Here is a 25,047-nt window from a genome sequence, read left to right as displayed (position 1 = left end):
CAAGAGAGACCTGTGACCAGAAAATAAATGACACTAATAATTCCCTGAAAATACATGATACACGTGTATAATGGATGTGATTATAAAAAAACTTAACATCCTCAAGTGAAACGGGAGAGTGTAACTAAGATCAATCCATTTGTATGCAGAATAGTATTTTTTTTCCAAGAGTTTCACAACTAATGTTAAAATGCCTTGGGACCTGACATTGTACTCTGAGAGCAGACAGTGTAAACATTATACTCCTGTGTAAATCCTGACTGCTCGGGCTCTACTATGTTGCCAGACTCTAGAAACAGTCTCAGTTGAGAATTGAATAGGAGCTTTGCTAAGCAGAACATTTTTGAGATTAATTTTGAAGTCGCTGAGATCACCATTTTCAGCAATGGGATAACCTGTGTAGACCTCCAGGTTTCAAATGTCAAGTTGTTATCATTGACAACTATCAATTAATACATACATACTTTATGTTCTGACCTAATATTTTATGTTTGGTTCAGTTCATACCCAGTAAACCTTTGAATTTATTGACTGTTAGGCCACAACTGACTAAAAGCTCATATATTTGAACATGGGCAGGGCAATAAAACAAGGACAAATATTATCTCAGTATAATCTTTATCAATATAACAAAAATGCAATATATGAATTGAATTGTTTATGCATTGTATTAGCACTGCAGTGAGGACGTATAACACATATTTGTTAATGTAATTTAACAAATATGTTTTTTCTTAACAAAGCTAAGTGCATGTGTTTCATGAACTACCTTGTTGTTACCATGGCAGCTGAATCTAGTTGCCATGACCACAAACATTACTGATCCTCAGAGACCTTTAAACCAGTAAACTGGTCAAACTGACCCTTTCCTCTGAATGTATCCTCAAACCCGGAACACTTCGTTTACTGGTGTAGTAAATGAATAAAAGCAAACTCTAAGCCAGTATAGTTTGTATATAAAACCATTCCCACGTATACATTTTAGGGGTATTTATTTTATAACCTCGTAAAATACAGCTTTCCCTTTAAGAAAACACACACACACACACACACACACGCACAGTGGTTAGCTGCTAGCTGATGATTGACACACAGAGACAGTGATAAACCTTCTCAGGACAACTCCACATCACCTCACAAGGTCAGACACACACAGACACACACACACACACTGTGACACGGAGAGACACAACACGACTCCTCTTCCGATCTTATAAGAAGATATTCACATCAGATAAATGTTAGCATGCCAGGGTTAGCAGTGCTAGCTAGCTCTAGCTCCAGTGCACAGATGTTACCTGCAGAGAGTTAGCATCAGGAGGCTAATCCTCCAGCTCGGTTGGACAGATGTTTGTCTCACACGTTGTTTGGATGTCTCTAAATTCAACGTCAGCAGCGGAAGTGAACACGCGTTGACAGCTTGGATGTCATGTTAGCTCAAAGTTAGCTTCTAACAAACCTCTGTAGACCCAGCTGACATGATAACACACACTTCTCATCAGTAATCCCATTATGAGCCTGTTGCTGCTGTTGTTACTGAACATGTCCTCTCCCCTTCCAGCTGCTGCTTGTTCCGCACTCACTCACTGATCCAGATACAGTCACTTCATCATTTAATACGTGTCCAGTTGCCAAAGGTCAGTGTCATTGAAACTCACTCACTGTCAGACAAATATATATTTGAGCAAAAAGTGACAGATTGAATCAAAGTTTTGTCACAGTGTTTCATAATGAAACCATAAGAAGGAAATGACTCCATGAAATAGGAGGGTGTTGCTTTTTTATTTTAGGAGCTCGTTCCAGTTGTATGCAGAATAGTGTTTGGACATAGCTTTCACATGTTAAACTGACCTGACATACACATGTTAACAAGAGCACGCTCAGGGTACACGTTACTGGTGAATCCGGATTAAATCCTACTGCTCAGGCTTTAATTGTTATTTCATTATTGAGATAAATGCTTATGTCGCTATCATCTCCATCTTTTGAATTTGGATGACGTGTGCAGATCCCACTTTTTCACATTTTTGAGTTGCTCTCATTAACAACTATAAATAAATAGTTAAAATATACGCACATTAAATATACGCATGAATAAATACACAAAAACATACATTGGTTTCTGACCATATAACATATATGTTATATATGCTTCACTTGGTACACAATACATATTTATTTTATTCTTTAGCTATTAGGTAAAAACTAACAACTTGTTATAGAACATTTAAAAAAAATCAAAAGTTTCATGTATTACATCAACTTTCTGGTTGTTATCGTGGCAGATGGATCCAGATGTCCACATGTCAGCATACTGCAAGTGTTTATAATAAATGTCTGTTTATTGATATTAAGTTTTTTGTTGAATAATTTGTAATCTATGGATGATATTTTGGTCCTAATTAAATTTAAAGTCAATGGGACAATGAAAAGGTGAAATTTGATTCTCAGGCATGAATAATTTTGGCGGTGTTTATGTAATGACATCGTCCTGCAGCCAGGAGCAGGAGTCGACTAGCACCTCATCCAGATTAGAAAAGTGTAGCTCTACAGATTTACTATTCATTTTCCAATTTCTTCTCAGGAGTATGGCAAAGCAGACTGATGACATCATGCTGTTGAAAGGTCACACCTTCACTGAAAATACCTTTCATCATCTCTCAGAGATGGATCTAGACAGGTAGCTTGGATTCAGTCACATCGTGTCAGTCTGTCATGAGACTTTAATTCACTGAGAACAGAATTATGATCAATGTTTTGTTATGTTGTGACAAAGCTTTTCTCTGATGCACTCAATGAAACTTAGGATCTATATGGACTACAATGCTACTACTCCGCTGGAACCAGAAGTGACCCAGGCCGTTACTGAAGCCCTGCAGGAAGCCTGGGGAAACCCAAGCAGCAACTATATCGCAGGTTTAACATACTTGCTCTGCACCTAATTAAAATATATATATATATTTAATTTAAAATGCTTGACATTACCCACATCGACAAAACAAAACACCTACAGCTATATATTTAACTAAACAAAAAGAAACCGACTTTTACACCACACATCCAACAAACAAGCTCTCACAGTATCTTTATATCTGATCAACTTAAATAGAATACGTTAAAACTAAATAAAAATACCTGTCACATATTTAACCATAGTCACATCTCTCAATTAAATCTTTTTTTATCCTTCATCAGCAGAACTTCAATCACAACAACAGCCTTTGTTTTCTTTCCTAAATTACATTATAACACTGTTGTCCACCTTCTCATGACAAAGATACAAAGCAGCAAGAAAAGACTGAATGAAAAAAAAACAACAACCTAAACACAAATTTAAATATAAAAGCCACTTTTCATGTATTCAATGCTTGTAATACTTCCTACCATATAATTTCAAAGTGGATTGAATGGTTCTTTTTGATGGGTATTATGTTTTGCATGTTCAGATAATAACACATTTCTTTCTTCCAGTGCAGTAAAGTAGAGGGGGTGTGACTTTCCAAAGCTCAAGTATCAGTTTCTTTAGAGCTATTGATGACAAGGGAATAACCCAACTCCATGGATACCTCACAGTGTTCTGTAGCATAACTTTAAATATACAAATGCAAAGATTAAATCCAAATTAAATTGACATTTTACTTGTCACACTTTGAAATACAGACACATCTGTACAGTCGGACTGGCTAAAAACATTAGTGTGTATTTGCATATAGAGCGGGGAAGTGAGAGCCAATCACTGGTGGGTCACAGGAGACGTACTCAGGATGTGTTCTGATGCCGACTGTGAGCTGACGTACTTAGAGCTGCTCGCTTGTGACCCGATCTCTCCTGACGGATGTTAACACCAGGTCTGAACAGAGAGCGGAAACAACATGTTTGTATAAAACATCTCGTTGTGTGTAGGGGCCAAGGCGAAGGCAATCATTAATCGGTCCAGAGAGAATGTGGCGAGAATGGTTGGAGGGAGAGCAGAGGACATCCTTTTTACCTCAGGGGGAACAGAGGTATATTATATCTGTATATTATATATTTTCAAATTTATAATTGTATCATTCATACACCCGTGGCTCATCACAGACTCATCTTTCAGGCCAATAACCTGGTGCTTCACACTGCTGTGGAGCACTTCAGGAGAAACCGCAGAGCTGCAGAGCAAAGTGAAGGCCTTCCACACATCATCACCTCCACTGTGGAACATGACTCGGTCCAACTAGTAGCCGAGCACCTGCAGAGAGAGGGCAAGGCAGGTGGGTGGACAAGAAGAAGTCACTTTGCATAGCAGGCAAACTAAATGGAACCTGGCCCATTTAGGAATAAAACTGGTTTAACAGCCTGAGTCCTGACAAGGTCAACACATGTAGGGTGGAGACCGTGAGTAAAGCATGTCAATGAGCTTGTTCTGCATCATGGGCTAGTTCATGTTTGTTAATGTCATACTATAAATATTAGTTTAAAACCAATAAATGGCTTATTATTAAAATCCTGAATTATTATCCTATTTACCCAAAATGATCTATGTAACTATGTTACGTTTGCCACTATGTTGTAATGGTAAATTAATATCATATATACGATTTGGGACTGTAAAACATGGGATACAAAACACTGAATACATTAAATACTCCACATAAATACAATTACCTTCAAAAAGCCTGTTTGAAGACTTCTTTAAATGAAGATACAATTGCAGCAGATCTCAGTTCATCCAATACAGTTTAGTTTATTAAAGTAATCATGTCTATATATTAACAACTGAAAGAGTAGCCGTCATACATCTACTCCCCTTGTTGGCATGTTAGACTAATTGTGTTTTTGTCACAGATGTTACATTTGTTCCCGTGTGTAAGACGACAGCCCGCGTCGAGGTGGAGGACATCGTTGCGGCGGTGCGTCCCAACACGTGTCTCATCTCCATCATGCTGGCCAACAATGAGACAGGAGTCATGATGGTGAGAGGAGACAGACACTCAGGAACCTGACACCGTCTTCTATGTTCAACTGTGAATCTTTTTACAGCACAGATATTGGAGAAAATCTATTATTATCCCAAAAGATGTTTGAATACAACAATCTGCCCATTTCTGAAGGAGGACTTTGTGCTTATTTTGTGTATTGTGTTCTAATGTGACTTTTTAAATGGCATTTTAATATAAAAAATCAACACCTTCCTTTTGTCAGCCAGTCCAAGAGATCTGCCAGAGAATAAAATCTCTCAACAAGCAGCATGAGCGTCTCAGGATACTGCTCCACACTGACGCTGCCCAGGCTCTGGGGAAAGTCGCAGTGGATGTCTGTGAACTGGGAGTGGATTACCTCACCATAGTGGGACACAAGGTCAGGAATCTGTTGCATAAATGATGTAAATCTGGCAAAACATTTTGTAGACCGGGTTTGTTCCATTTCTAGTTCTATGCCCCTCGGATCGGTGCTTTGTATGTGAGCGGCCCTGGAACCAGAACGCCATTGTACCCGATGCTGTTTGGAGGAGGACAGGAGAGAAACTTCCGACCAGGGTAACATAACACATTGTCTTCGTTGATGATGAAACAATAACAACAGTCAAAAGATCTAATTTCCTTCTTTCTGAATATTACAGCACTGAAAACACACCCATGATTGCTGGTCTGGGAAAGGTAACTTTACTGCTCTATGCATGTGTTGCTGTCATTTCGTTTTTTTACAGGGATACATTTCAGAATTTATTTTAGAATATTTAGCTCTAAGCAATTAATATAAAATTCATGCTGAGATAGTTTGGTAAATATTTCTGATGATAGGAGCGTTACAGTAGAGCTGAAACTCATATCAGTGACCTGATGCCAAGGACAGACACCTGACTGTTACTCTCTAAGACAACATCAAATAAGATATGATGAGATTATCTAATTCCCGTGTTACAGCAGCAGATAAAAAACAAGGTAGATAACAAAGCAAGTAGAAAATAGAATAATAATAGGCAATAAAATGAAATATAGAAATACAGAGATATGTATATAAAATACACAAAATATACACTGTAACATTACATACAAAAATAAAGTGAACTTGAAAAATCTCGCAACATTGAATAAAAATGTTCTTCCCTGACTCCCACCACATCCTTCCACCAAGTTTCATAGTAGATTCAAACATTCAAACCATATCAGTAATTTATAGGCTGTAGATAGTTATAGATCAGTTATAGGCAATTCAGAAGAACACATGTTTTGTTGAGCAGTTGTAAAAACTTGTTCTGTGTTTTTTTTTCCTTCTTGGTAATAATGCAGATTGCAATCATTTGTTATTAGTTCCATTAATTTATTGCATGGAAATACAACTAAATGCTGAATAAATTACTTTTGGTCAAGCATTTTTACAACTATTACTACTCTTAAAAAGATGTATCTGCTGTTCCAGTTGTCATATTCATACGACATACAGCTGAATGATTGCAGTATTTTTTCAGTTACAGTATTTGTATGTTTTCTTTGTTGTATTACAAAAATATATATTCTATGTTATATCCTACCTTGTAAATACATTTATTTATGTGGCACTTATGTAAAATATGATGCAAAGTGCTCACCAGAGTAATTAATAGTGTTTAAATACAGAAAAAAAGTATATTATTCCTGTCAAGTCAATGTAGACTCTAACTCAAACATATTTTCCTGCCTGTGTTTTTTTAGGCTGCAGAGCTGGTGACCGCTAATCTGTCAGATTATCAGCGTCATATGCAAAGTATCAAACTTTACCTGGAAGAACGACTGCGGGTTGGTTTGATTTTATTTTGAATGTTTTTTGGTTTTTTTATGTTTTTTTAATTTATTTTGAAGAATGTTTTACACCTACTTTGTCAAATAAATGTATTTCTTATGTTATATAGACTATAACTCTTCTCTTCTGTAACACTGATTCAGAGACACTGTTTAAGATATTACCCAGGCTGCGTTATACACTGCTCCTGAGGGACAAGTTCGCCCCCAACTCTCATCAGTGGGTTCAGTGTAATTAAGACATAAGTACATATGTGCACATGTTGAAATATACAAGGTATATAGATGGAGCGGTCATTTAAAAAAACAAAAACAAACATATTACACAACTAATAGAAATATTGTATTTAGCAAGAACCTTAAATGCTGGATCTCCAAAGATGACAAAGTTTGGAGAAAGTGTGGATGATACTTCTTGATCGTTAAATATTAGAACCTTAGTAAAAAATAAAATGATAAACTTTATTAACAATATTTTAGGAGTTGACCATGTTGTCCTTCCCAGGCCATATTTAAAGAGCGGATCCACTTCAACAGCCATTACCCCGGCTCTGATATCCTCCCCAACACATGTAATGTGTCTATCCTGGGCCCAACATTACAAGGTGAGGTCATGACTCTTCTGTCTCTGACCTGCGTCTGTTGTGGCCTGCGAGTCCAAACAGTGTCCTCTAACCCTACACCAATGTTTGTGACAGGCAGTTCATGACCTGCACTGGCCTATTTGTAAACTACAAAGCCTCTGAATCATTAATCTCTCTCTGTCCTGCTTTAGGCTGGAGGGTATTGTCCAACTGTAGGAGGCTGCTGGCCAGTGTCGGAGCCGCCTGCCACTCGGACAGTGGGAACAGGTAAATGAGTCCCTCTGTCGCCTGCTCTGCCTTTGTTCAGACACCAGAATGATCAGCATTACATAATTCCCCTGCGATACAGGCCTTCCCACATCCTCCTGAGCTGCGGCGTCCCCTCAGAGGTGGCAGCCAATGCTTTGAGGCTGAGCGTGGGCAGGGGGACGACCAGGGAAGATGTGGATGCAGTCGTGGAGGATCTGAAGGAAACGGTGCAGCTGTTGGAAGAAATGAACTGATGGACTTCATGTGCACAAAGTAAAGTAAATCCCGGAGGTCAAATAAGGATGTACAGGGTTAAACACTCACCACCTGTGCTTATTGTTACTTGTGAAATGGATGAAAATTTTTATATAAATAATAAAGGAGAACTTGAAGTGACCTGTGGGGTGATGTTATGAGGAGATGCATTTACTCGGCTTCCATCACGTCATATGAGTAGCTAATCAGCTAATTGGACCCAGGGCAACTTGTATGAGTATTATTGAAATTAAATATTAACATACATTTGTAAAAAAAATAAAAAACTCTTTTCACTGATCTAATCGGCCATGAAATGTTCCATCTAGATTACAATCCTGCAAATTTATCAGCCTTTTGTTTTAGAAATATATATAAAAAAATCGTCTCATTGTAATCCAGCATGCCTTGGCTCCGACTTCTCCCATTACTTAAGTTTCCGTGCTGCCTCAGCTCCCCCATCTCCAGTGAAGCGCGGGTGCGTGTGCCAGCATATGGTCACTGCCACACAAAGGAGAGCAGGGGGCCACGAGTGCTGCTCCTCCACCCGTCTTTCATTACCTTTCTATCTCGCTGCCTCTGACCCCCTCCTCTCTCTCCTAACGGCCGTGTTTGCCAGCTGGCTACCGATAGGGTGTCACTTTCCTGGCTCGGGAGGAGGCTATGAGTGCATGAGTTTTTGGTTATTCTATGCAAGTTTGTGCATGTGAAAACATGACGGTAACCTGCTGGGATCGAAACAGCTCCAGCGAGCTTCTTCTGTGTGCCACAGCCTTCCCATAGCAGCCAGAAATGGTGCTTCATCGGGCCATCCAGGCGGCACGAGCAGGGGATCTTGAAACCCTGAGGGAGCTGGAGTCTTCTGGTCACCTCTCACCAGCCATCACCGACACTCAGGGTGCCAGCCCGGTGCACCACGCGGCCAGGTGTGGACGCCTGGAGTGCCTGCAGTTCCTGGTGAGCGACATGGGTCTGGCAGCTGATCACCGGGCCTTGAACAGGGCCACGCCGGCCCACGACGCAGCGGCCACCGGCCACATCCGGGAGCTGCGGTGGCTGGTGGACCAGGGAGGCTGCAACGTGGAGGTAAGTTGATCGACTGAGAGCAGTTGTAAACCAATGCCTTGGATAGATGCCACGTGTCCAGTTTTCTGCTTCCACCGACTTAATTGCGTGCAAGTTGAAAATCAGGCGATGGCTTCAGATAGTCATCTAACTGATCCCAGAGTACAGTTACATCACTGCAGTTGTAAACGGTGCTGTGCAGAACCTTTTCACATGTATTACCAGCTGATTACATCATATGGTGTTGACTTACTGGGTACCCATTAGTATCGTGTAGCAAGTGTAGTTAGAGGGTTGAGGGGAGCTCCCACTAAATGTGGCAACTTGTGAAATAGAGTAATTTCTATCTACTGTCTTCTATCTACTCTACATTCTCAACTCTGGACGACAGCATCATGATTGCATTTGTAAAATCATCTACCTACTAATTCTACAAAGGTATGCCTTTCTGTGGAAAGCATATCTCGTGAACCGCTCATCTCATTGGCTTCACATTTGGTGGGTTTATGGTAAATTGCCTGCAAAAGAACGTGTGATACGTTCAATATTAACACAATTTTAATTAACAGGCGACCAGTGCTCTGTAGCAGTCAGTCGGGGCGATGCAGGCTGCCTTCAGTCTGTTGACCGAGTTGAACATGTCTTTGACGTCCTCAGATAAACTACAGCAGCAGTCAGCCACTGGCGGTCTGCGGCCAATAAAATCCAGCCTGTATTTTTATAATTTTATTATTTTTATTTCACCATATGGGACTGACACAGACATACTCGAGAGTTGCCAGTGCAAATCTCCATGATGACAACAACGTTCATAGAATCACTTCCTCTTTAGTAGGTCGTCCTCAAAGTAAAATCACCACATTTATTTTGTTGCTGAAATGCTTTATATCAAGCTTTTATTATGAAAAGTTGTGAATTTAACATTTAATGTTAATGTTAATGTTAAACATTTAATGTATGGAAAAATAACGACCAGTTCAGTAAATCAATCAAACTTTTATATAAACCACACACGTGAACAGTCATGAAGGAAATTCAATTACATTTTATGAAGAATATTACAATAAAATCTTCAATGCACTTAAACCAGGTAGGATGAACACAAAGTTTTCTAACTTCACTCTGCACCATAGACTGTTTATAAAAAGCTCTGCACACAACGTCCAGCACACAAACAGTAAAAAGTGACAGTATATCGTAGAACTGTTTGAGGAGGACTCACTAATGACAAGCAGTAATTGTGAAGTAGCTCCAGAGCATGAAGCATGAAGTGTCTCGATAATCAGTAATGTGGTCCGGTTGAATTTTGTTTACTTACTCCATCTAACTCTGAACTGTATGAATGTTTCCAGGACAGGGACGCTGCCGGTGCCACAGCCCTTCACCTCGCGGCTCGCTTCGGTTGCGTGGAGGTCATCACGTGGCTGCTGTCAGTCGGGGGACTGGCCGAGGTGGAGACTAACTGTGGAGCAGTTCCCGCTCACTACGCTGCAGCCAAAGGAGACCTCTGCTGTTTGAAACTACTCGTTCAGCAGGCGCCTGGGTGAGTTCATAGCACTCGCTTTCTCTGGTGGCATCCCCCACACCGTTTGATGGATTGCTATGAAAAATTCAACACAGGCATTTGCGTTCCTTAGAGGATGAATCCCACTGACTGTGGTGAACCCATGACTGCTCCTCTAGCACCCCCATGAGGCTGACCTCTGAGGAATATCTCGACATCTATTAGATGGACTGCCATGAAATTTACAACAGATATTTAAAGTCCTTAACAGCTTCGGTGCTCATCGGACTTCTTTTCTAGTGCTACCAGATGGTCAAAATGTGCACTCATTCTTTCAAATTTGTCAACATCTGCAACATGGATTGACACAACAGTTTGTTCAGATTTTCACTGTGTGCACACAAAGTATTCAGCTGAGTTTGGTGAACTTGAACCTAACTCCACCATGAGGCTTAATTCTTAGCTGTTAATTGAAATACTATGAAAAGGATCATTGGGACATTAGGTTTACACATTGATTGTCTCCTCAAGATGAATTGTCATAATTTTTATATGAGTCTCGCTTTTCAACTCGCGCCATCATCCAGTCAAATTTCATTGTGTCCAATTAATTGGTCAAATGCAATAATAATGATAATAATTTATTTCTATTACACTTATCTAAACAAGTTTACAAAGTGCTTTACAACATTTTTGGGGATAAAATGAAGCAGAACAGAAACAAAGACAAAAGAATAGAAAATATTAAAAACAAGTAACAACCATTAAAACTACTGAAAATTATGCATTAAAGATGTAAAAATATGTTTTAAGCATAGGTTTATTAATAATAATAATAATAATAATAATAATAATCACCCTCAGTGACCTGCCTTGACTTATGAACTGCTAGCGAGAGTTGGTTGGAAGAGCTCCGATTACAGTTTACAGCATGGGAAGTTAGTAGCTCTATTTTTGAATTTGGACCTTAGCTATAAAAGTTATTAAAAATGTATTAAGAGATCCTGAAATCAACCCTAATTTTAACTGGCAGCCAATCAAGGAAGGTGTGTCATTACAGTACATTTCCATCTGTTTTAGCTGTTTAAAGCCACTTAACTAAAGTTTGCATGGTAACATATGAAACCAGCACCGATAAACATTATACCTGCCAAACATCAACATGCCAGCACTATCATTGTAGCATGTTGTGATGCTGATGTGAGCATTTAGCTCTAGTCCAGCCTCGCAGTCACTAGCATGACTAGTGTAGATATTTAAATGAATGAAAGTATTAGAAGAATTATGTAGATATTATAATAAATTATAAAATGATTCAGTGTATTTGTTATAATGAATTTTCTTGAGAGTATCTACACCTGGATGGCCAAAATATGCTGCTTCTAAATGTGGGCAAGGGGCTGAGATATAAGATGGGAACGTGTGGATATGTGAGGCAGGAGTTGCTCAGTGACTTCCTTAGGCCAACTGACACAGAATCAGAAGGCCCCTGGGCTCTTTTAAAGTGCATGTCTTTTATTTCCACAATATCCTGAAGCGGACAGTAGAGATGGAGAACCACAGTGGTCCTGAGCCCTATCAACTCTAGTCGGGGGTTCCAGCCTCAGTAATACCCAAAGCAAGAGGTCTCAGAACCAAGCCTGGAGTTAGAATAGCACCCTATTGCCATGGAGGGACCGTCCTGCCATCTGCAACCACCAGTCTGGTGGTGCTTCTGCAGCAGTCAAAAGCACAAGTCCTTTCCCTGTGCCCCCTGCTCACTGCAGAGGTACCCCCTGAGTTATAAGTACTCCAGATTGGAAATCATTGGTTTAAATATAATCCTTACCAATTAGTTTTTTTTGTTTGTTTATTTATTAGGATCCCCATTAGCTGTGCCCTAAAGTAGAGCGAGTCTTCCTGGTGTCCACAATTCAAAATATACATACATACCTTTAAAACTGAAAAACACACACTAAATCTCACTCAGTCTACACCAATAAGCACATTTTAAAACACACATAAACTTAACATTGCAGTCACCACAGATGTAAAACTATAAAACATAAGAATTTAATATTAATTCATTTAATAGAATCATTATTTTATGAGTAAAAACTTACATAGACAGTCGTGACTTTTCCAACAGAAACTCCCTTCCATCCCTTCCATATGCTTGGCCTCCTACCAATGTGATTCAACAAACTATATCTGATCAACCACCTCACACATTAACACAGTAATAATGTGTAATTAACACATACAACTACACAATTCAAACAAGCTTATGTTGATTAGGAAATTAACTGAATCACTGGACAGAAATAAGTTGTTCAAAAACTGAAAATGTCGGGAAACAGGAGCCAGACCACTATCACAAACCTGAGAGTGTGACACTGAGTGAGGACGAGATCACAGATATGTTGGCTCTCCGGCCTCATCTCCTTGTTACAGGACAGTATGACTGTAATTTGCATGACGCATGGCGAGGTCAGACCACGTGAATAAAACATGTCGAGACGCTGTCACTCACAACTCAGCCCTGTGGTTGTTGAAGTACAGTACGTACGTCAATGTAAATGCAGCCCTGCTGTGTCCTAACAGGCTTTTTAGGCAGGAAGTCAAAAGTTTTTAGATCTAAGATTCTTCCAAAGAAAAAAAGAAAAAAGAAATATTTCATGTTTTTGAAACACAGTCTAAGTTGCAGCTTAGGAGCAAACAATAAAATGCATATTTTCCTTTTGTTATAGAGTGTATCCCTTAAATCCATAACATTGACTTCATTGTATCCATCTGTATCATTTGTGCTGCTGCGTATATACTGTTCTCCAAATGTTGATCAATTCCTATAATGGTCAGAAAAACTGTGAAAATAAAGTCAGTTCCAACCGGGGCCAGCATCAGGGAATGTCACAACAGGGGTGTCACTGTTCACTAGTTGTTGCATTTAGTTTAAAACAAATGAAAACCTTCCAGAACACCACTGACATCATTTCTGTGGACCTCATGTAGTGAATTTCACTTTTTTTAAATACTTCTCATAAAAATCTGGTTTAAATATTCCCTAGTAAGGATCTTTAATTTCATTATGTGCATTATTATCCATGGTTTTTATGCATCTACGCAGGCAACAGAGCCATTCTGTCTCCGAGTGTCTCTTCTGTCTGTTAGTCCGTCCGACTCATTCTTGTGAACATGATATCTCAGGAACGCCTCTTGGGATTTTCTTCAAATTTGGCACAAATGTTCACTTGGACTCAGGGAGGAGCTGATTAGATGTTAGTGGTCAAATTCATGGGCGTATCTCAAGAATTTATATGCTACTTGTGACACACTAGAACAAATGTTTCACAGGATAAAATGATGGTATTTTATATCCAATATTTTCAGCAAAAACAGTTCTCTGGCCAAATTTTCAGATCGGATCAGAACATATTTAGTGCATCTTGACTCATACAGTGGGGTCTTCTTCATATCAAACTGTTGTGTTGCCTCTGACATAAAATTCGGACAATGGTCACATTTAAGGAGTTAATGGCTAATCTGACCTTGTTTACCCATGTTGTTGTGTGTTGTCTGTTGGAGTACAGGTGTGTGAACCACCAGACATGGATCGGTGCTACCCCGCTCTACCTGGCCTGTCAGGAGGGACACCTGCATGTTGTAGAGTATCTTGTCAAAGACCGCGGGGCTGACGTCCACCTGAGGGCTCATGATGGCATGACCTGCCTGCATGCTGCTTCTCATATGGGCCACCAAACTGTGCTGGTGTGGCTGGTCAGTTACGAAATCCACGTTTATGTTGCATCATTATAAAGTGTCTCCTAAATCTGTTAAATCTTTTTTTTTATATTCACCCCACACAGGTGACCTTTACTGATGTCAGCATGTCCAGCCAAGACAGAGATGGAGCGACTGCTCTGCACTTTGCGGCCAGCAGGGGGCACTATTGCATCTTGGAGAGGCTGCTTCACTTGGGTTCAAAGGTCATCACAGATTACTGGGGAGGGACCCCACTTCATGATGCTTCAGAGAATGGAGAGATGGAGGTTTGGCAAAACTTTTCATTTTACCTCCTGCTGTTGTTATTGTTTCTTCTTGTGTAAATATAACAAGCTGTATCAATAAATAAAGCATATTGTTTCTTCTTCTTCTTCTTCTTCTCATTTTGTTGTTTTCCTTGTATCAGTGCTGTAGAATCCTTTTAGCCAATCAAGCGAACCCCTCAGATCAAGATATTGATGGGTTCACAGCAGCAGACTTGGCCGAGTACAACGGACACTGTGAATGTGCCACATATCTCCGTGCCATGGAGAAAAACGTGAGCTCTCTGCCTCTCTCTCACCTACAGTTTATTTAATGTTTCCCATTTTCTCATCCTCTTGCTTTGTATGTGTGTCAGTATTGCCCAGCTGTTTACCTTGGCATAAAAATCAAAGCTACACGCAGTTCGGGGAGCACGGTCAACAGCAAACATCTGGAAGATCTTGGAACGTCAGTGAATCATTCTCTTCATTTGTGACATGTATTTTGTTCAGGCCAAGCCTGTCCTCTTGCCCTCCACTCAGCCTGATTGCTCTGCTCTCAGTTTAAGAGCTCTAAGAAAGTGGAGAATGAAGGCTTTTGTGTTTAATAAAGCATTACAAGCTATAATGGCGTGAGTGCCGGAGGAGATTCTTCGTTCTCAGTTTCGCCACGGAGGACTCTCTGAGATTGGCCCTTTTGTTTTGTGCGGGAAGCGCGGCGCTACTTAATGTGATTGATGAATATTTTAGTGTTAACACCTTGTTTGTGCTGGTGACGCCTGTTCAAGTCAAGTTTCAAACAGTACACACTGGCCTGTGTGGTGTGTACAGCCTGCTCAGAAACATTATATCCTGAGTCATTTGTTTTCCTTTCACAAAGATGCATAATAAGTACATTTAAAGTTGAAATTCGAGCTGGCTGAGTTGATTTAAAATAGGAAACGCAGAACACTGTAAAGTGGAGGAGCCCATGGGGAGCACTCTCTCAGCACACTTGGTGAACCTTAAATCCTTACAGCTGTCCAGAGGCAGCCTCTCCGTGTTTCTCCCCATCACACTTCACTTGCTGCCTATGGCGCAGGCTGCACAGTGATGTACACAGAGCATCGAAAGGTGTTGGCCAGTAGAAGCCATGAATAGGTCAGTGGAGAAGAGCTGCACTCATACATGAAGAGGATGGTGACAGCGAGTCAGCGAGGCGTGGCCGCCCAGATCCCCTTCAGAAATAATCCCCCCTTCAACAATGGAGAGCTAATTAGCACAGGGGCCCGCTGTGGCACCGAACACAGGCAGAGCTGCCGCCGGCTACGGGCCTATCAGTTACCCCTCTCCAGCGGCTCAGGTGGAGGGCCCAGGGGCTGAGCCCGTTATGAGATCCACAAGCTTAAGTTTCAGTGTTTTTACCATTCTGATGCCTGGAACCGGAAACTCAATCCCTCTGTGGACTTGGAGCGCAGGATGTCATTGGCTTCAAACACACGTTTGATTGTGTGTCATGTGTTTTTTTTCCAGAGACTTGGAAGTGCTATGATTGTCACCTCTGGATACTGTGTAATGCTGGTAGCAGACAGAATGCTGTATTATGTTTCTTGGCCATGTATGAGCTGCACACAAACTGAGGCTTGATGGGAGCAAAGGGGTCATCTGATAGAGAACCTGGAAGACCAGTTCATTTATTTAAATCCTGAGAATCCTTGGAGAACAGTGTGTGATTCGTCGAGGCCTACTGTGCTTGAGATGAGTTGTTCAAGTAGACATCCCTTAATTACATTTCTGGAGGCGTTTCACGTTTGTTAAGTGCTGCATAGATCAGAGGTTTCATTGGTTCTAAAGTATCAGTCAGATAATCTCATTTCCGAGCAGCGACCTAAATGGATTGGGACGTTGACCGGGGGGGCGGGGGCTGCGTATTTGGCCTCTCTGCATGTTTGGATCGCTTGCAAAACAAGGTCAGACTTGTTCTGCACCGTCAACCTCTCCTCATCTCTCATCTCGGAAACAGCTGCAATCAAATAAACAGTGCGTGGCGTGAGGTTTACTTCACACACAAACGTGGCGTTTGCTCTCCATTCAGTTCGATCTTGCCAAAGATACTGCTGTTTGAGGATGTGTATTTTTAGAATACTTGGAAAGAGGAAACAAGTCTCATCCATCACCACGTTTTTTGCAATGCGAAACAAAACACATGCTCTTATACCTTTTTACATATACTGGTTTTTATGAATTGCAAAGTCTGGCTGCATTACACACACGCTCTCAGCAATTAGTCCATGAATCGATTATTTAGAATGAATTCTTAACTATTTGTATTTGTTTATGTAATGTTTTTAAGTGAAATACCAAAGAAATATGGATAATTTGGGATTGTGGGACAGCATTTATTTTATTAATTGGTAAAACAATGTAATTTCCTCTCGGTTATCATTTCTCCTTTCCATTCTGGCCCTGAAATGATCCGTTCCTAATGTATTTTAATGTATATTTAGTATAACAGAATATGAATGTGTCCAAAACAGACAGATAAAGCCCTATATTAACCTTAAATATAGCGTGGACTGTATTTTTGCACTGGATTGTGGATTTGTCCCCCATCACATAAGGTTTCTAATGGGTCTCTTAATAGCTTAATAGCTAGTTTGGAGCAGGAGGAATAATGTAAATATCAGCACTTTTCTATTATTTTATCTATGATTTCTGCAGTAACACCTGAAAAACAGCTAAAGTTTGTCACTACACATTTGTTGTTTTTACCTTATTAACAGACAAAGCCCTTCACTTAGTCTCATAGTGTCATATTGTATTTCCGCTGCCACCGTAAAAAAAAAGAAGAAGATGCTTGATGAATTAGCTGCCTCATGCAATTGTCCCAAGTGGAAAGATCACCTGAGCGCACACATGGATAAAATGTCTGTTTTCCAGCTGCTTTGACAAGTCTTCCGCTGACACATCCCTTCGTGCAACAACGCGGCCGTTGGTTTGTCCATGTATTAGTGACATTACCGGCCACCCTATCCTTTTGCTTAATTATTAACAGCATTCTCCGACCAGAGTTTATTGTTTATTGCCTGGCGGCCCTCGGCCACTGGCAGAGATGCCGATGATGTTGTCAAACAAGTGGTCGGCACATCTTCAGCACGCAGTGGCTGCATGAGTCAGTGCCTCGGGAGCTTCGTTGTGCAGTGAAGTCGCACCAGTGTGCTGCTGCGTTGTACAAGGTCAAGGTTAGTGAGCTTTAGGTTGGTTTATTTATCACTTTCATTGGCTTTTGTATTCATTACAGTACTTTTTTATGTTTTCACCACTTTTTTTTGTGTTTTATTCCCTTTTCTTTGGAGCATTTGTTTGTATGTAAGTAACCAGACAGGTTGAGCAATTATTTTTGTAAAATGTAAATTAAGTTTAGTCATTTCTATTCAAGAGGCTGTAGCTGGCAGATGTTTTGGCTGTGTTTGACCTGTTTTCTGATCTGAAGTGGCCTCTTACGGTTAGGCATGACTAATACCCCAGGCTCATGACCTTACTTTGAGCCTCGGTTGCCGTTGTTGATTTTTGCAAATTGGACATGATTTTTTTTTTTTCTTCCCCTTTTTTCCGAATCTTGTTCTGTTTCTAAATCTACTCTCTGCAACAGGAGTTGTGACAAAATTCGAGTATGAAGTAGTCAAATATTGTCATGTGTTGTTAAGCTACACTCGATGCAAAAAAGCTGTAAAAGTTGGCAAAAAGATTGCATCCGTCATTTATTAGCCTCACTGGCGTTTACCTCCACACAGGAAACCTGAGAGTATTTCAACATGTGAGTGGACATGTATTTACACTGTAGTGCTCTGTGTATAATGTACACCCACTGTATACATTCCACGTTTCAATTTATCACCGAGAACATGAATATTTCACATGGAAGCAGGTTGTTTTAGTGATTGATTCCAGAGCGCAGAATTACAAGACATGTTTCTTAAATACACATGGTGTTCTGAAATACTTAAACTCTCTCATGGCTCTGCCCGTAAGGAGCGCAGATTACTGGAGCTGCATATCTGACAATGAGACAGCACTGAGTAGCTGTTTCTTAACTCTTGGCTCCTAATCTGTAGTGATCAGGGTCTTTGTGGTCTTTGATAGAAGGGAGAGTGGAGCCAGGCCAAAAACAGGGTTAGGCTTTTTATATCTGCGTGGCAATTATGATGGGGTGCTGATGAAAACCAAATGCTCTCTGGCCACTGGGTCTAATTAAACACACACACACACACACACACACACACGCACACACGAGGGGCCGGTTCACCGAAGCTTTTAGGACATTGAACTGTTACGAGAAGGGTCACAAAGAAATCACGCTCCCTTGTTTATCTATTTATGGGTTGCACAACTTCGGGGAAGTTTATTCCTCCGCCTGAGCGGTGTCACAGCATATTTCGTGCTGTTCGACATCAAAGTGTGAGAGGAAATGGCGAGGACCACCTCGTGGACACAAAGCACCGCGGCACGAAGCAGCATATTAGGCTGCCTTTGATGTTTTTGGTTACTAATAATGTCCTTGGAGAGCTACAGTGGATATGCTTTCTGCATGGAGTGCATTAGGACAATGCAGGTTCATTAAAGGAGATCTAAATGTTTCCATACATCCGTCCGAGAGCAGTGTGAAATGCTGCCAATTATTCAAGGTTGCTTACTACGTTGTTTATGTACTGAATGTCCTCAGGCTTTAAGAGGTTTTGACGTGTTACCCTGCATTTAGGCGTTCTAATAATTCAATGATTTTGTGTAGTTTATGTGTATATTTGGTTTTTAGATAGAATTGTTTTACCAGCATAATATACAGCACATTTTGATAGCCTATAATATATAGCCTGTTAAAACAATGCAGCATTACTTCCATGTTTAACCTAATACAGCATACTTACAGTGGGGACAGATCTACCACACACACTGTAATTAAGAGTGAATTAACCTAACATGTTGTATTGACAGAGAAATTCAATCAAATCCTGCTATTACTTCCAAATGCTACTTTTTTTCTGTCTGTGTGAAATCTACTAAAACCTGCTGTGTTTTTCTACCATATGCTATCTGTCTCTGAACCAAATACATGTTACTGTTCTTATCTTTACATAAACCTCAAATGTGTTGAGGGAGTAATGCTGTGTCTTTGAGGAAATAAGCTTCCTCGGGTCAGTTTCTTCCACATCAAGCAGGGAAAATGTCACTTTTTTTTTTTCTTCTTTGGTGGTGAGTTGGGACAGCGAGAGTCCAGACTTTCAGCTTATTATTCTAAAAGTATTTTAGTAATAATTGGTCATTGGTCTCCAGTCCTTGAAAGTCAGATTTTATTTCTGAGTTGAGAAGTTGGAAATTTACCAACAGCAATCTCATCTCATCCAGGTTATGTTCTTTTAAGATGCCAGTATGTCATTTCTCTTAGTTTTTTGTATCACCTTTTCTTTAAACTGAAAACCCCCTCGTGATTTTTCTACAAGTTTCATCATATTTGCCCTTCTATTGTCTAAAATAATAATGTTGCGACTATGATATCTGCAGACGCTGCAGACAGATACACTCATTGAGGTAATCCCTCCAGTGGGGGAAGAAGAGAAGGTGAAGTCCACTGTGCTGTTGCAGCGCAGCAGGGACGACTACTACGGCAGCCTGAGTGACACATGCAGTGACAGTCACAGCAGCAACACACCAATGGATAGTTTAAAGGTAAACCCTGAATTGATTGCTTTTTATGTTTTTTCTTCTTTTCATGATTTCATATTATAACCTAAAGCAAATGCACTGTGTCTCTTTGTTTTCCCAAACTAGCAACCTGAGAGTGGGGAGCCCCCGCAGGCCAGATACCCTCAGCCCGCCTCTGCACCTCTTGTACCCCCCGCTTCATCCACACCTGCCCGGCCGGGGAAATCCACAGCCAATAGATTAGAGCAGGTTCATATTGCAACTTCTGGTGAGAGAAACATTATTAGTCATCTGAATGAGTCCCTCCTCAGTCACTTTAGTGAAGCAACAAACTGTGCTTTGGCATTGAATGGTTATTGTATTGCTTAATGGAAAAATGTGTATCGTTAAACTCATTGAATGAGTAAGACATGAGTGGCTATGATTTGTTTTTCAGTTATTAAAGGTTTCAATCAGCCCAATGCAGCTGGGAGGAAGATAACTTGCTCTGCTGATAAGACCATAATGCCTGATACAAGCCTCCTGGCTGGTAGAAATCTCCTCGGCGACATGAAGTCCATTAAGTCTCTGAAGCAATCGGGATTATCAGGAGTTTTCACTGGACATGCAGTAAGCGAATAATACGCTTTTTTATTTTGTTCACCCAATCAGCCACGGCATTAACAGGTATGCTGTGGCTGATCCCTGAACTTTGTTCACCTTTCTTTAGTTAAGATGCTGAAACTAAAGTGTTGCTTTCTTCTCTGCAGAATAAAATGGTCGTCCTGCCCACTGAGGAGGCCAACCTGTCAGACATCGACTATCTGGTCCCCACACATGATGAGAGAGGCCGTTCCATTGCTGAGTGGAAGAGGCAAGTGATGGTGAGACAGCTGCAGGCCAGGCTGCTGGACGAGGAGGATCAGAGGAGGAAGGTAATGTCTTTCCAAAGATGATTTAATTATACATTTTCTATGGTTAGATTATGAATGTCCCTAATCCACTGTGGTAATTGTACAGTTTTTGCTACATTGTTTTAACCCAGAAGTCGATGAGATTCGTTTGATTTTAAATTCATGAGCTTCACATTTTAGTTCATGTTGTCCTGTTTAGTTCATAGATAGAAATTACCCTATCTGCAGCTTTATGGACCATTCTTCACGATATGGTGTTTGGATGAAAAACATAAGACAGGGCAGCTCAAGGAGTGGCACTTTTAGTCAACCGACAGAAAATGTATCACTTATTTTGGACTTGAAGCCATAGAGATAAGTTAAAACAGTAAAATAATTTAGAAAGTACAGAAATGCAAAAATACAGAAAACTAAAATTCAAAATACAAAGTTAATACAAAGGTAAAAAAGAACACAGTTAGCAGCCCTGACACAGGTACATAATGTGCAGTACAAAAAGAGATTCAAAGCAAGTACAGATGTTGTATAAAGTATGAATGTTTTATAATAATACGTATAATAAAATATGAAGGTAGATGAGGTAAAAGGTCTGATGGCAGTCGGCAGGAAGGACCTCCTGTACCACTTCCTGACACAGCGAGGTGGAATGAGTCTGTAGCTAAAGCCGCTCTTTGGTTTGTCCAGTGTTTTATAAAGGGGGTGTCACGCATTGTCCATGATTGTTTGTAGTTTTACAACTATTCTGTTGTCAGTAACTTCCTACAGAGTGACGAGCTTGGACCAAACTACAGACCGGGCCTTTCTGATTTGTTTGTTTTGTTAATAAATTAACCATTTGAGTCTTTTTTAGGGAAAATGCTGAATAGTCTCTGGTTTTGTTTTCTAAAATATGAGGATTTCTTGCTTTTCTCAGCCTCATCCGATCAGTAAACTCTATCTTTTAGTTTTGGACTCGTTTAGGTTAAAAATGTCATGAGAAAAGTGTTGTTCAGGCTACTTAAAATTTAAATCATCTCTCGAACAAATGCTTAATGAGGCGAAGCCGACCACAATGAGCAAAGTGAAAATCTTGGTCTGAGTTTTCGATGCTGTTCTAAATCAGCATCTGCACAAAACAAAATGTTTGCCCTCATTTACTTTTAATTGCACAAAACAAATCACTGAACACATAACACATAACTAGTCAAGTCATATTTTTGAGGTTTGGATCACAGTTTTACTGTATCATTACTCTTTTTCTTGTCACGCCTAGGCCATTTGAAATGTTAAAAAGGGGAGTTTAAATATGACAAGCTACATTTTTATCTGCCCTTTCTCAGGAAAATGGGAACAGATATGCCAAAGTCAGCTGGAGGTACTCCCAAGCCCATAATGCCATCCTGGGGCCCTCTGGTGAGCTGCTGACTGAGGATGACCTCATCTATCTGGAGCAGCAGATTGCCAATGTCTCCATGCAGAGGAAAAGTGAAGGCTATGAGCTGGAGCTGGCTCGACTCGCCGAGGAGCTGAGGCACATTCTGCCGGCACCCATAGTCAACATCACCGTCAACACGCAGTTCAGAAACTTCACGAGTCAAGTTCCTCTCCCCCTGTGGTGTGGTCGCATCTCAGGCATCGTGAAGAGCATGTCTCTGCTCATGACCAACCTGACAGACCTGCCCCACTGCAAGATGCCCAACACCGACCTGATCACAGTGTTCTCCCAGGCCCCAGAGAGACAGAACTCCACCAGAGGACGCAGGGAGAGGATCAAGGATGAGATCCACGAGTTTGGAGTGTCTGTGAGGACTCTGAAGTCTAATTTTGAGACACAGAACTCACCTTTGTCAGATGAGCCAGAGGAACAAGAGGTTGTGTTAAGTTCTTCCTCACAGCTCGAGGCCACAGAGTCCGACAAACAACCTAAAGTCTTGAATCCCGCCAAAGAAACAGACCAGAACAGTGATTCCGGCATCGACTATGATGAAAATGTCGCAGATGTTCTGGAGACCACAAGCCTTAGAAAAGAGCGTATAGTTGTGCTGTTCTTAGGCCACTGGAAGAAATCTGCCTACACCGTGACACTGAAGAGCAAGGACGCAGCAGAGAGGAAGATGAGTGGCGGCAACCGGGGAGTGGGTGAAAAATCTGAGTCTGATCGTACTGGCAGCTTAGAGAGTGCCCAGTCCAAGATGATGAACAGTTCTATGGGACATTTCTTCAAGCAGAGGAGTGCTGTCAACAAGATGCTGGGAAACTGGAGAAGCATGATCTCCAGTGTCCCTTCTAGACAGATACGCAGGTACGACTGCATAGCTTTTATAATAATAATAATAATAATTTATAATAATAAACTCACTAGGTACTCACTAGGTACTCAAGAAGCACTACTCAAGAAATGCCAGTTTTATAAGACACCTGTTCAACAAAAGTCGATCAAGTATTTTGTCAAATTACCTGAAGTATGTTCACTAACTCAAATCCCCCACTTATCAACAATGGACTAACAACAACTGTGTCATGTGAAATGGTATCCTCATAATGACAAACCCACAGAAAATGCAAAGTTTCACTCTGCTCTATGGAGCTCTTAGCTTCTTTTAGCTCATTCTTTTGGTTTTAGGACTGAGTCACTTTAAGCTCATTATCAGTAGCAGTTTTTAAAGGACCAGTGTGTAAAATGTTGTGACATCTAACGGAGGAGCTGCAGATTGCAACCAATAAAATACCAACCCTAGGCTCAACGGTAGAAGACCTGCTCCACATGTAGATGTCGAGGGCTCATTCTTGCTTAACGTAAAACAATAAAAGTATTGCGATCCCTATATACCAACCATTTGCTACATGCTAACAAATGAACATCAAAGTTGGCAACGAACTAGCTGCTAAAGAAAGCTTTAGCCAGCTAATATCTAACAAGCTAAACAACCGGGCAAAAAATTCAGAATATTTAGCTTCTCAAATGTGAGGATTTTCAGCTTTTTTCTCATGTAGTATTTTAAATACAATATCTTTTTTCCACAGACTCCACAGGCAGCAGGCCCTCTACTCCCCAGAGCAGTTCCTTCCTCGTCTGGACGGTGCGCCTGTGGAGTACGACTCCCTGACCCTGGATCTCTTCATGCTGGGCTACTTTCACATCCTGGAGTTGGAGCTGCCTGTGGACGAACGCAAAATGAGGCACCTGCTGTGTTTTGAGGTGTTCGACCATGTCGGGAGCTTTCCCTGGGAAATGGTCAGGGACTTTCACAAGGCTGTCATACAGGACATTGAGGCTGGAAACCGCGAGTGGAAGGACGGCTTTGAGGACATTAAAGTAAAGTTCTTTGGAAATACTGTGAGTAAGCCTGAAATCACTGTAGAAGTGGTGAAACATAGCCTCCCAGAGGTTAGACAGGTCCCTAAAGTCATTGTACAGACACCTACGCCAGATGAGGGGATGGTCTACCGAGGAACTGACATCTCCAGTTTCAGTAATGAAGAGATTTGTAAATACATTGATCGTAGTTTTGCTTTTTGGAAAGAGAAAGAGGCAGAGATTTTTGATTTTGAGTAGCTTGTTGTGATTTTTGATATTTTTGTATGCTTTGTATGTAGACGAAGTTAGGGCTGGGTATCATACCAAAGTACTTTTTGAATTGTGAATTGAACTGTCTGTTGAAAGTTGGCACTGAACGCTTTGTTTACGTATTCTTTGATCAGATATTGCCTAATGTCATTGATCATTTTGTTAATTTTATACTGTATTTTATTGTGTTAAAGATTAAACATCAGTGAATTGAAGAAGTTTGGACCATGTTGTTAAAAATCTAAAAAACATTTTTATGGTAATATAATGTGTTGATATTTTGATACTAGTTTTGAAACTCAGGTTTTAAAGACGTATTGGCATCAAAACATTTCAGACCATACCCAGCCCTATTACAAAAGAGTGCTTAAAGTAACCAAGTGTGTTTTGAGTTTATTATTTTTGTCTTTTGTAAGAGACCCTGCTATGCTAAATATTCTCAAGAAAGCCAATGGTCAGATAGGAAGCACACCAATTTTAATAATACTACAAAATAAAACATTACACAGACA

General features: G+C 40.5%; 2 protein-coding genes across 3 annotated transcripts; both read left to right on the top strand.

The window, feature by feature from the left end:
* The first annotated feature begins 1,006 nt into the window (after positions 1-1,006).
* Positions 1,007-7,984, top strand: scly (selenocysteine lyase). Its single transcript, XM_035176008.2, has 14 exons — positions 1,007-1,141; positions 1,562-1,637; positions 2,585-2,680; positions 2,807-2,916; positions 3,904-4,004; positions 4,091-4,247; positions 4,822-4,949; positions 5,179-5,334; positions 5,407-5,513; positions 5,597-5,633; positions 6,669-6,752; positions 7,261-7,360; positions 7,531-7,606; positions 7,689-7,984. Exons 3-14 carry the CDS (start codon positions 2,589-2,591, stop codon positions 7,840-7,842), a joined length of 1,302 nt encoding a protein of 433 aa, XP_035031899.2. The 5' UTR covers positions 1,007-1,141; positions 1,562-1,637; positions 2,585-2,588; the 3' UTR covers positions 7,843-7,984.
* Positions 7,762-25,047, top strand: LOC118120754 (espin-like protein). 2 transcript variants are annotated; one of them, XM_047342837.1, is made up of 12 exons: positions 7,762-7,861; positions 8,587-8,929; positions 10,261-10,451; positions 13,982-14,168; positions 14,258-14,440; positions 14,581-14,712; positions 19,955-20,119; positions 20,222-20,363; positions 20,532-20,704; positions 20,845-21,009; positions 22,308-23,269; positions 23,992-25,047. In XM_047342837.1, the coding sequence occupies exons 2-12, from the start codon at positions 8,636-8,638 to the stop codon at positions 24,521-24,523; spliced, it is 3,126 nt and encodes a 1,041-aa protein (XP_047198793.1). In that variant the 5' UTR covers positions 7,762-7,861; positions 8,587-8,635; the 3' UTR covers positions 24,524-25,047. The 2 variants fall into 2 exon arrangements, with proteins under 2 accessions (XP_047198793.1, XP_047198794.1); XM_047342838.1 differs by lacking the exon at positions 14,581-14,712.

Source organism: Hippoglossus stenolepis, chromosome 14 (genome assembly GCF_022539355.2).
Source record: "Hippoglossus stenolepis isolate QCI-W04-F060 chromosome 14, HSTE1.2, whole genome shotgun sequence".
Classification (NCBI taxonomy): domain Eukaryota; kingdom Metazoa; phylum Chordata; class Actinopteri; order Pleuronectiformes; family Pleuronectidae; genus Hippoglossus; species Hippoglossus stenolepis.
This window is presented reverse-complemented; position numbering and strand designations above follow the sequence as displayed.